The following is a 13,564-nucleotide window of genomic DNA, read 5'->3' on the forward strand; positions in this document are numbered from 1 at the left end:
AGTGGCTGTCAGTTAAGTGTCTGACTCTTGATTTCGGCTCAGGTCATGATCTCACAGTTTGTGAGATCCAGCCTCACATCGGGCTCTGCACTGACAGCGTGCAGCCTGCTTGGGATTCTGTTTCCCTCTCTCTGCCCCTCCCCTGCTTGCTCTCTCTCTCTCTCTCAAAATAAATAAACATTAAAAAAAATTTTTTTTAACCTGTGTCCAAAGCCTTTCCCCTAACCTATATTATATAAACTTAAACCTACATTATATAAACTTCGATGCTTGCTATGCTATTTTCGTTTCAGTTATTCCAACAAAATATGTAATTCTTTCAAAACAAAACAAAACTTCACCAACAAAGAATAGAAGGGAACTTCCATAATCTAAGGACGCTCCCAAAAACTTCACACTCAACACTATGTTTAAACAGTGATATGAACAGATATGAAATGTGTTATATGTTCTTTGTAGTAAAGTTAAGAACAAGGCAGGGATGTCCACTATCACTGCTTATATTCAATTCTGTACTGGAATCCTAGCCAGTGCCATTAAAAGTTTTAATAAAATATACTTAATTTAATATGCTTAATTTAATGAAGTATACCTTCAATCAAGCATACTTAGGAGAAGAATTGAAAAGAAAGAAAATTATCTCTATCCACAAGCCATGTGATTGTTCAAAGAATAAGTGGTAAATTTTAGAACTAATAAGAGATTCCACCAAAGTTGCTGGATTTGAAATCGATAGCAGAGGCCGAAGAGCCCATGATGAGTGTCATGAACTGAAATTCTAAGTAAAGAGATAAGACAAGCCATTAGTACAAAGAAGAGAAGCAGAATGACCTAGAAAGGAGCTGAGCCCTAGAATGAAGACCACTAAGTCTTTCTAGTTGTGCTAAACATCTCCTGCTGCATTAAAGCAAAGTCTCACACCTGTGAGTCCCAGCTGCACCAGCTCCTGGGTCTTTGGCTCCCACAGCTCCCTCTCCCACAATAGCCCCCACAACCTCCTGTCTACACTAACCTGATGAACTCAAAAGAGCCCAACTAAAACACACATAAATATGAAAAGTAGACATATTTTCAGAACTGGAATAAATTACTATAACGAGCTCTAATTTCTACTCATAATTTTTATTTATTTATTTATAAAGTCAGTTTTAATGATCCCATCATCAGAGGGAAGCGCTATTAAAATCCACAACCACAGCTAATCTCTAAAGCACTGACACATGGTTTGGAATATGTTATGGATCTTTGTAGCAGGTACAAAGATACATACTTCTTTTGCCCAAGAAGTATCATTATGTTGGACAGCCTCTACTGTAATACTTTAACTTCAACAGCCTCAGGTAGGAGGCCAAACAAAATGTGCTCAGTGCCCTTTACATTCTTTCCTATTTCTGAGGCAAAGGATTTGGATAATGACAATACTATCATAGGTTTCCTTCAACTTGGTCTCTATTGCAAAAGTTCTACTTTCATTATTCAGAACCCACTCTCCAATGTGGTAGCCACTAGTCACATGACTACTGAGCATTTGAACTGAATTTAGATATGCTATTAGGGTAAAACACACACTGAATTTCAAAGACTTTATATAATAAAAAAGAATATATAATCTCATCCATAATTTTTATATTGATTAAATGTTGAAAGAACATTTTATATGTGAGTTAAATAAAATGTATTATTCAAATTAATTTGACCTGGTTATTTTAACTTTTTAAAAATGTAGCTACTAGTTTTGAAGGGGAACATGCATCCCAATGTTTATAGCAGCACTATCAACAATAGCCAAATTATAGAAAGAGCCCAAATGTCCATCAACTGATGAATGGATAGAGAAGATGCAGTATATATTTACAATGAAATATTACTCAGTGATCAAAAAGAATGAAATCTTGCTATTTGCAACAACACAGATGGAACTAGAGTGTATTAATGCTAAGCAAAATAAATCAGAGAAAGACAAATATCACATGATTTCACTTCTATGTGGAATTTAAAATACAAAACAGATGAACATAAGGGAAGGGAAGCAAAAATAATATAAAAACAGAGAGGGAGACAAACCATAAGAGACTCTTAAATGCAGAGACCAAACTGCCAGTTGCTGGAGGAATGTTGGGTGGGGGGATGTGCTAAATGGGCAAGAAGCATTAAAAGGAGGGCACTTGTTGGGATGAGCACTGGCTGTTATATGTAAGTGATAAATCACTAAATCCTATTCCTGAAATCATTTAAAAAATGTAGCTACTAGAAATTTTAAATTACATACATGGCTCACATTTGCATATACACACACCTTTTGGCTTTCTAAACCAGAACCATCCAGTATGTATGCATATGTATATATTTTAAATGATATGTATATTATACACATATATAACATTTAAGCCATGAATAAATATATTTATGAGAACTTTTGTACATTATTTGATAGCAAATCATTCTTACAAAGACAGGTATGATATAATAATAGCATAAAAGAGGCCTCATTTATTGAGCTCCAACTTTGTGATGTGGATAGCACTAAAAGCTTCAGATAGATTATCTGTAATCCTTCCAACAGGGAGCAGTAGTTTGGACAAAGACTGTGCGATTTGCCCCAGATCACACTGCTAAAAAGTGTTCAACTCAAGCTCTGAATGTAGGTCTGTCTGAGGACAATGTCTGCACCCTGTACTCCTTCAAATAAGGAAATCGAGAGAGGCCCTGTTTGGAAGTGACCAAATGAAGCTCGTCTTACGAAGATGGTCATTATCCACTTTGGGCAAGGACTATCCAAAGCCATATATCTATCATTAAGAAGGTGCTCCTTTTCCACTTTGGACTCTGTGGAATGAACAGTTTTGAAAACCGGCACACACACAACCCCCCAACCAGCCTGAGGAGTGCACTGCTCACCCTGCTCTGAGAAAGAATTTGCTGGAAGGACACAGAGTTTGAGGGCCCACATAGCAAAGTACGCCAGAAGCAACAAAACAATGGCACCAAGTGAGGTGTGGCCGGCTGTCTTTGGTGCCACCTCTCAGATGAGTTCTCTGCTCAATCCTTAGTGTGGCCAAAACTTCTGACCCTAGTCCACCCTTGGAAAATGCATCAGTAAAACACCACTAATGGAGTGGGAAGCTCGAGAATACCCAAGGGGAAGTGACGCTACCACAGGAGAGAAAAGCAGAGTCGCCAAAAAGATGGCCGAAAGAAAGAGCCTTCTAAAACCCAAAATATCTTATGCCATCAAGCTTTGGAAAAATTAGGCATGCAAAACTTTGGCATTCCTTCGTCCATCTTCTCCCCCACCATGCTCCCAGTCGAAAAAGCCTTGGAAGTGTATAGACATCTGCTCAGCATGGCCACAAGTACCCACAAAAAGCAATTCTCCTTCCTGCAGCAGTTGGAAAAGTGGGGTGACGGACATGGAGGAGGGGGGAACTGGTCAGAAAAAAAAAAGACAAAAAGTTCAGTGACATTCAGACGTGAACCTAGGGATTTTTGAATGGTTCAGAATAGGACACTGTCACCTCTGATTTAATTAGAAGACTGTTTTCGGGATGCTGAAGGTCTCGGCTCATAATCAAGCACTTACATAATCCTCCTCATTGAGTCCTTGTTTCTCAACAGAACTTTTCACCTCCATGGAAAACTTCTCAAACTCAGGTTTCACTGTCCTCAGTAGAGTGATTGTTTGGAGGGATGAGTATGCTTGCTTAGCTTCAAAGTCATGCTTGTCTCCTCTCTTCCACGAGCCATCTCCTACAGAGAAAGAAAAATATTTATAATTCCAAGGCAGTCACCATAAAGGGACCATTCTCCCTCTTCAGCTGCAGCGTGTCACTACATGTTACTTTTGGCAGCTGGGGCAAGCGGTATTGTCACAGTTCTGCACTTGGATATAACATGACCACATCAAGATCCTCAAAGGAGAAGAAGGCCTTTTGGACACGTGTTCCTTTGAAATGGGAGAGGAACATAAAAGCACTGTGGACTTCACTGCCTCAACCACATAACTGTAATTTTCAGCACCTGAGAATCCAGCACTGGAGGAGTAAGAAGTAAATTTGTCTTCCTTTCCATTCACATTTTTTTAATACCTACAATCAACCGTGGAGGTCAACCGAGTTGTTACTACTGTGCAACAAACCTGATGTTATGTAGATGTGGAATGACAGGGAAGTCTGTGTGTGACAACACAAGTCTTGTGCACAAGACTTATGCACAAGTATGATAAAGCTGGCACCATTCACAGGGAAAAGTTTGACATTATTGATATTCTTTGAAATATTTCTGGAATCTCTTCAGAATAAAAGCAGCTCAGGTGAACACGAGGGTTTATATCTCTGTAGTGTCGGGAGCACCATAACAATTATTTTTTGGACAATATTCGTCAGTGCATCAATAGTAACAAAATTAAAATTGCTAACATTTATTGGACATATATAACAATAAAAGCTCTGTTTATTGAGCACTTTATACATATAAACTCATTGAATCTTTACAAGACTCTCTGTGATTCGGGCACATTATCCTATGTTACAGATGAGGAAACTGAGGCATTGAGAAACTGGGTCCTCCCTGCTTCACAGCACTCCCTCTCACAAAAGCAAAGGCAGATTACACGGATAAGAATCATTACTCTTCTCGTTATGATTTCATTTTTGAGGAAATATGTGGCCTGCAGGACCCCAAAGGGAAACATGGGCTTCCAACATGTGGCAATAAACTGTTGTTTCTATGAATTACCATTATGACCCCTACAGATCTCTGGAAGTAAAACAAGGAATTCAGCCCGCTAGAGTTCAACATCAAAGTCAGTTGTTCACACCAAGCCCCTAGTCCACAGTGGACACGTGGAGCCCAGCAGCTAAGCAGTGAGGATGCCTGGGGAGTGTGCAGCCAGGGCTCGGGGCACTCACTCTGCTCTTATAGACAAAGCTCCATAAAGAGTCGGTGGCTCTGGAACTTCTACCACAGCTTAAATCAGACAAACATTAACTAACTGTATACCACACACAAGGTTCTGTGATAGCCAGCACAGGACACGTCATGAATGTCTTGAACAGTCTCCACCACCATCACAGAGGGGTTTAGAGGGGCACCTGGGTGGCTCAGTCAGCTGGGCATCTGACTCTTGGTTTCGGCTCAGGTCATGATCTCACAGCTATAAGATTAAGCCCCCCGTTAAGCTCCCCGTTAAGCACCTGCTTGGGATCCTCTCTCCCCTTCTCTCTCTCTCTCTCTCTCTCTCTCTCTCAAAAAAAAAAAAAAAGAGGGATTCAGAAATAGACACGTAAATAACTGAAGTTATTACAGGGTAACAGTTAGCTTACTATAGCAGGAGGCGGGGGGAATACAAAGAAACAATGCAGAGGTTAGAGGAAGAGGCAAGAGGCTCCCACACTCCTAAGGGGGATGGTTTCGAGGGAGGTGGAGGAGCAGGTATCGGCTGGTCCTAAATGTGTGAATAGGATTTTAATAGAAGGAGAGCAGGATGGAAAGGCGTGCTTGGCAGAGCCTGTGGCACAGGCAAAGGTGCAAATGTGTATGACATCAAGTAGGCAGCTGGGAGCCTCAGTCTAGAGCATGAGAAAAGGCAGAGGCAAAGAATTTATTTGTGGGGGCATCTGTATAACCATAATCCTATTAATAGCAACCATTTATTAATTGCTTACTCTGTGCCAGGGAGCTGTTAAAAGATAAATAAGACAGAGCTGAGGACAGAATTCATTAAGGACTAGATCCGCTCTCAATGAGCACAGATTAAATTTCAAGCCACCAAACAAAACTTGACAAAGTCCTCCTCCTTCATATGAAACCTCCCAAACACCAAGGAAGCTGCAACATGCACGGCAGCTGTGCCCGTAGTGAGTGAGTTACAGCCACTGCCACCAGCCAGGGGACCCAGCGGGGTGCTCAAGGCCCAGGCAACACAGTCTCTGTTAAGGAGCCAGGTCCATTTGCCAGGAAGACCCCCAATTCTAAGAATGTCCAGAACATTCTTCATCCCAAGGAGGAACCCATTTCTTATAAGCATGCAATCAATACTTATTGATTCATTTATAATTGATTTGAGATACCAAGACTCAAAAGGAATGGTATTTTGTAGGCAAAGAGGGTCAGAGTTTCTAAGTTCCGGGAAAGAGTATTCTCCAGACACAGAAGAAAGAAAATACTTAACCCTAAAGGGTTTTAGTCTGTGGAATTAGAAAATACATATACAACTGGAAACAGTAACTATCTCTGTTATGAAATAGGAAAACACTCTTTTCTGAAAGAAGTGAAATACAATGTAATAAATCTGTCTACCACAATCCAAAGAGGAATAACTGTAGAGTTTTGTCTTCTAGAAAAAAAAAATGGAAACAATAATGCTTAAATAAATCTGAGCCAAACTAAATAGTTCCCTTGTCACAACCATAATCGATACTGTAACTTCTCACTTTTGTGGGCATTTCTTATTGTAATATGTCAGTAACATTTCCCATACACAGGGTGTTGAACACTGGAAAAGCAGAGTTAGCTTGGCATGATGCCCCATCAGCGAGGACAAATTTAATTCAGTAGACAACTGGGTGCCTCTAGAGATTTACGAGTGTAACAGAAGAATGACATGATCAGAATCATGCCTTGGGAAATAGCAATGGATTAGAATGGGGAGACACGGAGGGTTCACAGCCACAGTAATCCAGGCAAGAGGTTACAAGAGGCTCTAATGGGAAGTCACACACCAAAAAACTAAACATGGCTCTTTGGGTAGTTAGAATTACAGGAAAATTTTCTTTTCTTTTCTTTTTTTTTTTTTTTTGCATTTTTCTGAATCTAGTAAATTATAAGTACAAAATATTTACTGCTTTTACAATCGTAAGAGGGAGAGTCCTTGAGAATAAAAGCAGAGGACAGTGCAAGAGGAATCTCAAGACTCTGAAGAGTTAGGGAGTGAGGGACAACAAAAAGAGAGGCACATTGCTGATGACGCCAAAGAGGAAAGGAAAATGGGATGTTATTAAAGGAAAGCGCAGAGCCAGATGGCGGAAGAGGGATATGAGGTGGAAATGGTAATGACTTCAGTTAGGGTCACGGTCAACCCAAGGTGACTAACTACAGAATGCCCAAGTGACAACACCAGGCTAGAGTTGGAAACAGCAGTCTGACGCCAGAAAAAAGAGTGAGCACTAGAGAGTATTGGATGCCATTTCCAAATGGCTTCAAGTGAAACCAGGGAGTGACCACATTGGATAAGAAAGAGAAGGAGAAGGGTTGAGCACAGACACCTTGTGGATGCTGTTTCTAGTGGGCAGGAGGAGGAAGAGGAGACAGAAAGGAGCTAACAGAGAACCAAAGAATGCTGTGCCACCAAAACCAAGAAAAACAGGGTTAGGGAGTGGGGAAGAGGAGAAGGTGGGTGATGGGCATTGAAGAGGGCACTTGTTGGGATGAGCACTGGGTGTTGTATGGAAACCAATTTGACAATAAATTATATTTAAAAAGAAAGAAAGAAAGAAAGAAAGAAAGAAAGAAAGAAAGAAAGAAAGAAAGAAAGAAAGAAAGAAAGAAAGAAAAAACAGGATTTCCAGAAACAAATGGGTGGAAACAATACAGAATTCTCTAGAGCTGTGCTGCCTAATAGAGCAGCCACCAGCCACATGTGTGACCATTTACATTTAAATTAATTAAAATTAAATAAAATTTTAAATTTGGTTCCTCGGTCACACTTGGCCACATTTCAGGTGCTCAATGGCTCCGTATGGCTAGTAGCCACCATACTGGGCAACCTAGAACAGAACAGAGGCAGCGTCACAGAGAGTTTCACTGGACAGCACTGCTTTAGAGGCACAGAGGCTTGTTCTGAGGTAGGCCAATGGCTTTGGTAGTGAGGTCATAGGTGACCTTGATGATGGCACTTTCAGAGTGGTGAGCACTAATGTCATATTCTTTCAATGCTCCTGAGCAAGGGATCAAGAAGATGAAAAAGAAGTCTGCTAGTGAAAAGTAGGGCAGGGAAGGTGATTCTTTGAAGTTGGTTCAGGAGTGAGGAAAGTGTTGCTTTGTTTTGTTTTAAACATCACGGAGTCCCAAGCTAGCATTTAGAGTAAGGGCACAGAATATTTGTGAAAGAGGAAGTAACCTGCTCACCATCAAGCCCTCCTGTGGCCAGGGAGCTGGAACTGGCAAAAGGTACCCACACTGGGATACCAAGCTAAAACATCACAGAATACATCCAAGAAATGAATGCCTGGAGTTTACCTGGACTGACCTTGCCTCACTCTACCCTCTCCGAATGTCTAGGTGTTAAATGCTTGTCATGAGCTAGGCTGGTCCAGTCTTCCTCCCATCAGTAATAACAGCACCACTTACTGCGTGATTCCATTGTGAATGGCATTTCCTATAGCATTTCATTCTTTATTCCTCATAAAAACTCCACGAAGAAGATCTAAGTATGATTGCCACCTTCCAGACAAGGAAACTGCGGCTCAAGGAAATTAATGTGCCCCAAGCCACTTAGCTAATAAACAACAGTGGCAGGATTCAAATGCAAGCCAGACTCAAACACTGGTGCCATGCCATACCTGCTCTACCTTCATTTCATCAGAGTTTGGGGTGTTCCAAGTTTTAAAACTGAACAACGCAATGGGATGACAAAAATGTTAAAAACAAAGTAACACAGAAAGAAAGATCAGAGGAGGAAGCGTCTAAATGTTACAGTTCAAAGATTGTATGAAAGTTCTTTTTCTTTTCTCATGGTCACAAACTGACTTTAATGGGCATATACTATTTTTATAGCAAAACATAATAAATCTAATCTCTCCTCAATGTTTCTATTTTTCCACTTTTAGCAAGTCAATTTATGTGCATCACCTAGCTCTACTTCACTTTCATCTTCACCTTAATTAGTGCTGAGTTAATCAGGAAGTCAAGAAAGCTCTACAGTAATCTTACAGTCCTGGACAGGATCACCTAAATAACCTGCCACCTAACTTACATCCAAAGACAATAATGCCAATGAATAAGAATGCCAAGAGGTGCTATTAAAAACTCTACAAGTAGGGGCGCCTGGGTGGCGCAGTTGGTTAAGCGTCCGACTTCAGCCAGGTCACGATCTCGCGGTCCGTGAGTTCGAGCCCCACGTCAGGCTCTGGGCTGATGGCTCGGAGCCTGGAGCCTGTTTCCGATTCTGTGTCTCCCTCTCTCTCTGCCCCTCCCCCGTTCATGCTCTGTCTCTCTCTGTCCCAAAAATAAATAAACGTTGAAAAAAAAAATTAAAAAAAAAAAAACTCTACAAGGCAATATATATCATCTTCTCTCTAGATTTTGTTAAACCTATCCTTTCAGTCTTATTTTCCATCGTTTGAATCCCCTACCCCCCATAGTATATTCTGAATTCCTGTAACAATATAATTTGGGCAAATCTGATAATTTTTTTGAGTACTCATCAAGACCAAACAATCCAGTAATCAGTAAATATGAACACAGTGTCCATATGTTTTTTTAATCCAATGGCAAGTTAAGTATTAATTAAAAGAGGGCCTTTTCCTAGAACTTGTATGGAGGAAGCACAGGGAGAGGAGGATGTTGAAAAACTTTTTCTGAACATATATCCGATTCTTCAGGCACAAAATCTCAGAGAGGACCCTTTACTGATAATGGACACCAGAATCTTGGTCCAGGTCCCCCTGCCTGCCATAACATTCTGTCTACTGCTTCTACTCTGAGGAGGAAAGGGCTTCAGGGCCTATGGCAAACATGGACATTTGTTTCCCATCATCCATTCTTCTTTCTCCATTAGTAACAGATTCCTAAATTGATTTGGGACAACAATGAGTCCAGCTGAAAGCGCACATTTACTGCCCTCCCTCACAACTAGGGGTAGCAAATGATATGTAAGAAGTTAATGAGAGAGGCTTCCAGAGAGCCTTCAAACAGAACTGAGTCAACGGAGATGGTCTCTTTCCCCCTTCATCTTGCCTAGATTGAAGACACAATCCCTGGAGTCCTAGCCACCATCTTGTGATCTTGAGGATGGACACCGTTCACTAAGATTAAAGGTGCCAAAAAACAGAAGAAGTTTGCATCCTTGATGACATTATGGAACGACCACCTCTGCTCTCAACTGCCCACCTCTGTAAAGGATAAACCTCTACATTTGTTTAAATCACTATAGGTGGGAGTTTTGCATGCAGATGTAATTCTTAATGCACCTACATCCATTCCTAGGCTGTATTAGATAAAGTTGGTTAATTTGTTAATGGAATGTATGGCCTGAACTTATCTATAAAACTATACCAAGAAGAGTTTATGAACTTACCATTTTTTGAGTACTATATATAATCATCAAAGCAAACTAACACTAATAATAAAGCTAATACTTGTTAAACACTCATTATGTTTCAAGAAGTTTTCTATGTATCTCACATACATTATCTCATTTATTACTCAGCCTGATATGAAGAAGTAAGTACTATTATTATCATTAGAAGAAACTAAGACTTGCGGGGGAGGGCAGGGTTGCATCAATTTGCCAAGAGCACAGCCCCTCAGAGAGACTGATGCCAGAGCCCAAAACCTGACAACCATCAGGTGAAAAAGAAAGGGTACCTAATCAGAAACACCAAGGATACTTTGTAGGTTATATAGAGTACACTGTGTAACTCTTCAATTAAATTTTCAAGAAGCAGAAAAACTGAATTCATGGAAAAAATATGTTTTAAAAAGTTGACCCAAAATTACACTGATTATACACTAATATAATGCAATGAGAAGGACACAGCATCGCTTTTGTAGTACTCTTGCCAAGTAAGTTTAAACTCAATCTTACCATGTGAAAACAACAGATAAATCCAAACTGGGAGACATTCTACAAAATAACAAACTCATCAGAAGTGTCAGGTCATAAGTGACAAAGATTAAGAAAATATCACAGATTGGTAAAGATTAAGGAGATACAACAACTAAATGGTTTGGATCCTGGAACAGAAAAAGATCATTAGGAGGAAAGGTAGTAAATTTCAAATAAGACTTGTAGTTTAGTTAGTAGTATTGTACCAATGTTAATATTCTTATTTTGATAATTGTACTATGGTTATTTAAGTTGTTAACATTAGAGGAATCTGGGTAAAAGATATACATGAACTCTCTATATTATTTTTGCAGATTTTCTTTAAGTCTAAAATTATTTCAAAACTATTTTTTTAAGTTTTTCAAAAATTACCTCTAAAAAGAAGTTAGGTCCAGATACAGAGTTGAATTGTTTCCATCTTTCAAGGAATATTCTTATGGTATATAAACTGTTCTAGAGCACAAAAACAATGGAAAGTGTCCCGATTAATTTTATAAAGCTAATATAAACCTGATATTAAAATTGGCAGTACCACCTCAAGCAAGAAAACTACTGTCCAATCTCACTCATGAATATAGACTCAAAAATCCTAAATAAGATTCTAAAAACATAAAATCAGCAGTGCATCTAAAAAAGTCATCATGACAAAATGTACTTAATTCCAAGAATACTACAAGGGCTCAATATTAGGAAATTTATTAAAAGTATATGTCAAGTGCATTTGATAACATTCACTGCTCATTTCCAATTTTTAAAACCACACTTAAGAAACTAGAAATAAAAGGATACCTTAACATGTACTTCAGTTCAAGAAGTCAAAAATTAATATATATATCGTGTATATATATATATATATATATAATATATATAATATAATATTATTCTGGAGGTTCTTGCCAATGCAATAAGAAAAGAAAAATATATATTCAACTTCAAAATGAAGGAAAAACTCTTGTTCTTATATGAAAATGATATAAAAACTACTGGAACAGAGGATTTAATATGTGGAATTCTTGCAAAATAAATAAATAAAAATTCATAGCTTATCTACATAACAACTACAATTATAAAATGTAATGGGGGAGCGCCTGGGTGGCGCAGTCGGTTAAGCGTCCGACTTCAGCCAGGTCACGATCTCGCGGTCCATGAGTTCGAGCCCCGCGTCAGGCTCTGGGCTGATGGCTCGGAGCCTGGAGCCTGTTTCCGATTCTGTGTCTCCCTCTCTCTCTGCCCCTCCCCCGTTCATGCTCTGTCTCTCTCTGTCCCAAAAATAAATAAACGTTGAAAAAAAAATTTTAAATAAAAAATAAAATGTAATGGGAAATGATCACCATCATAGTAACAACCGGAAAACATAACCTCTAAGAATGAACTCAACAAGAATGGTACAGAATATAAATAAAGAAACTGAAAAACTTAGCTTATGGACATAAAAAGAAGTTCAAATATATAAAATAATTTAAAAGTTAGATGATGTAAGGATGCAGAAAAACAGACAATCTCATAGCTTGTTGCAAAAGCATAAAGTGGTAAACCTCTTTAGAGGTCAACTTGGCAATATCTATCAAAACTTAAAACTTTTGACCCAGAAATTCTACTTCAAGAAACTTATCCTACAGATAATATGTATGTATAACTATGTGTATGTGCATGTGTGCACGCACATACAAAGCCACTCAATATAGGACTGTTCTTAATAGTAAAAAGCTGAGAACAGCATAAATATTGAAAAATGACAGACTATTTACATAAAGATGGCATATCAGCATTACAAAATACTATGTAGCCACACTTGAAACAGTATCAACACTTTATTAAAAAATATTTTCGTAAATATTTTTTTTATAAAATAAGCAAGACGTACATACTTCTACATATTATCAATATACTTTTAGCTGGGTGGCAGAATTATAGTAACTTACTTTCTGCCCTGTGATTTTCTATTTCTCTCAAATTTTCTTAATACTCATGTATTATAATTAGCAAGGAAAAGTAATACAAGCTTTACCTGCAGATGCAAGAAATGCTTGCATTGCCCTGGCCCATTTATACTGTGCATTCACATCATTTTCTCCAAATAAATACTATGTTTGCATTACCAACTTACAAAACTCAGGATAAATGTTTTTCATTTTTCACCAGTCTCTACTACTATCTCAGTGAACTCAATGCTATAGCCAATAACATAATTACATTCTGATCTGTGGTCAAAAAGTGAAAGCAGCACTTTGCTTATGCAAAGAGAAGGGGAAAGACAACCATGGCAGCAAGGAGGAAAAACATGGTGTTTACCCTACAAGCCTCAAATCTCCAATCTTATCCACTACAGGAAGCAGTAGCTACTTGTGTTTCATCAACTTTTGTTTATCCCTGTGAGAACTGTGTTTTATTATCTGTTTATGCACAATGCTCTATTGCTTGGGTTGCTTGAATAAGCCAGGGTATCAGAGCAGGAAACTGAGGTGGATGCTTCGATGTTTAGATCCTGTCTAACCATATCTCAACAGCAAGAACTGGGAAGTCGAGCTCAGCATAAACAAGCCATTTGCGATAAGCACACTTATGATTCCCTATAACTGCTCAGCTTTGAGCAGTCAAGATGCAGTATTTAAGAAAATGTGCCATTACTCTATACTGTCTCCTTCAGAGAGAGCCCTAATCACATATGGAGAAAATGTTTTGTATCTGTGATCTTCATGGCCTTCTTAAACACCCTCCATCACAGGAACACTGGGAACT

At 38.9% G+C, this 13,564-nt stretch overlaps 1 protein-coding gene across 2 annotated transcripts in view; it reads right to left on the minus strand.

Annotated features, from left to right (window-relative positions):
- Nucleotides 1-13,564, minus strand: part of NPR3 (natriuretic peptide receptor 3) — a 78,617-nt gene that overhangs the window by 48,851 nt on the left and 16,202 nt on the right. For both annotated transcript variants that reach the window (XM_006928064.5, XM_003981473.6), the window contains one exon: nt 3,581-3,747. In XM_006928064.5, the coding sequence (XP_006928126.1) occupies nt 3,581-3,747 (167 nt within the window). The remainder of the gene's footprint in view (nt 1-3,580; nt 3,748-13,564) is intronic.

Source organism: Felis catus, chromosome A1, assembly GCF_018350175.1.
Source record: "Felis catus isolate Fca126 chromosome A1, F.catus_Fca126_mat1.0, whole genome shotgun sequence".
Lineage (NCBI taxonomy): Eukaryota > Metazoa > Chordata > Mammalia > Carnivora > Felidae > Felis > Felis catus.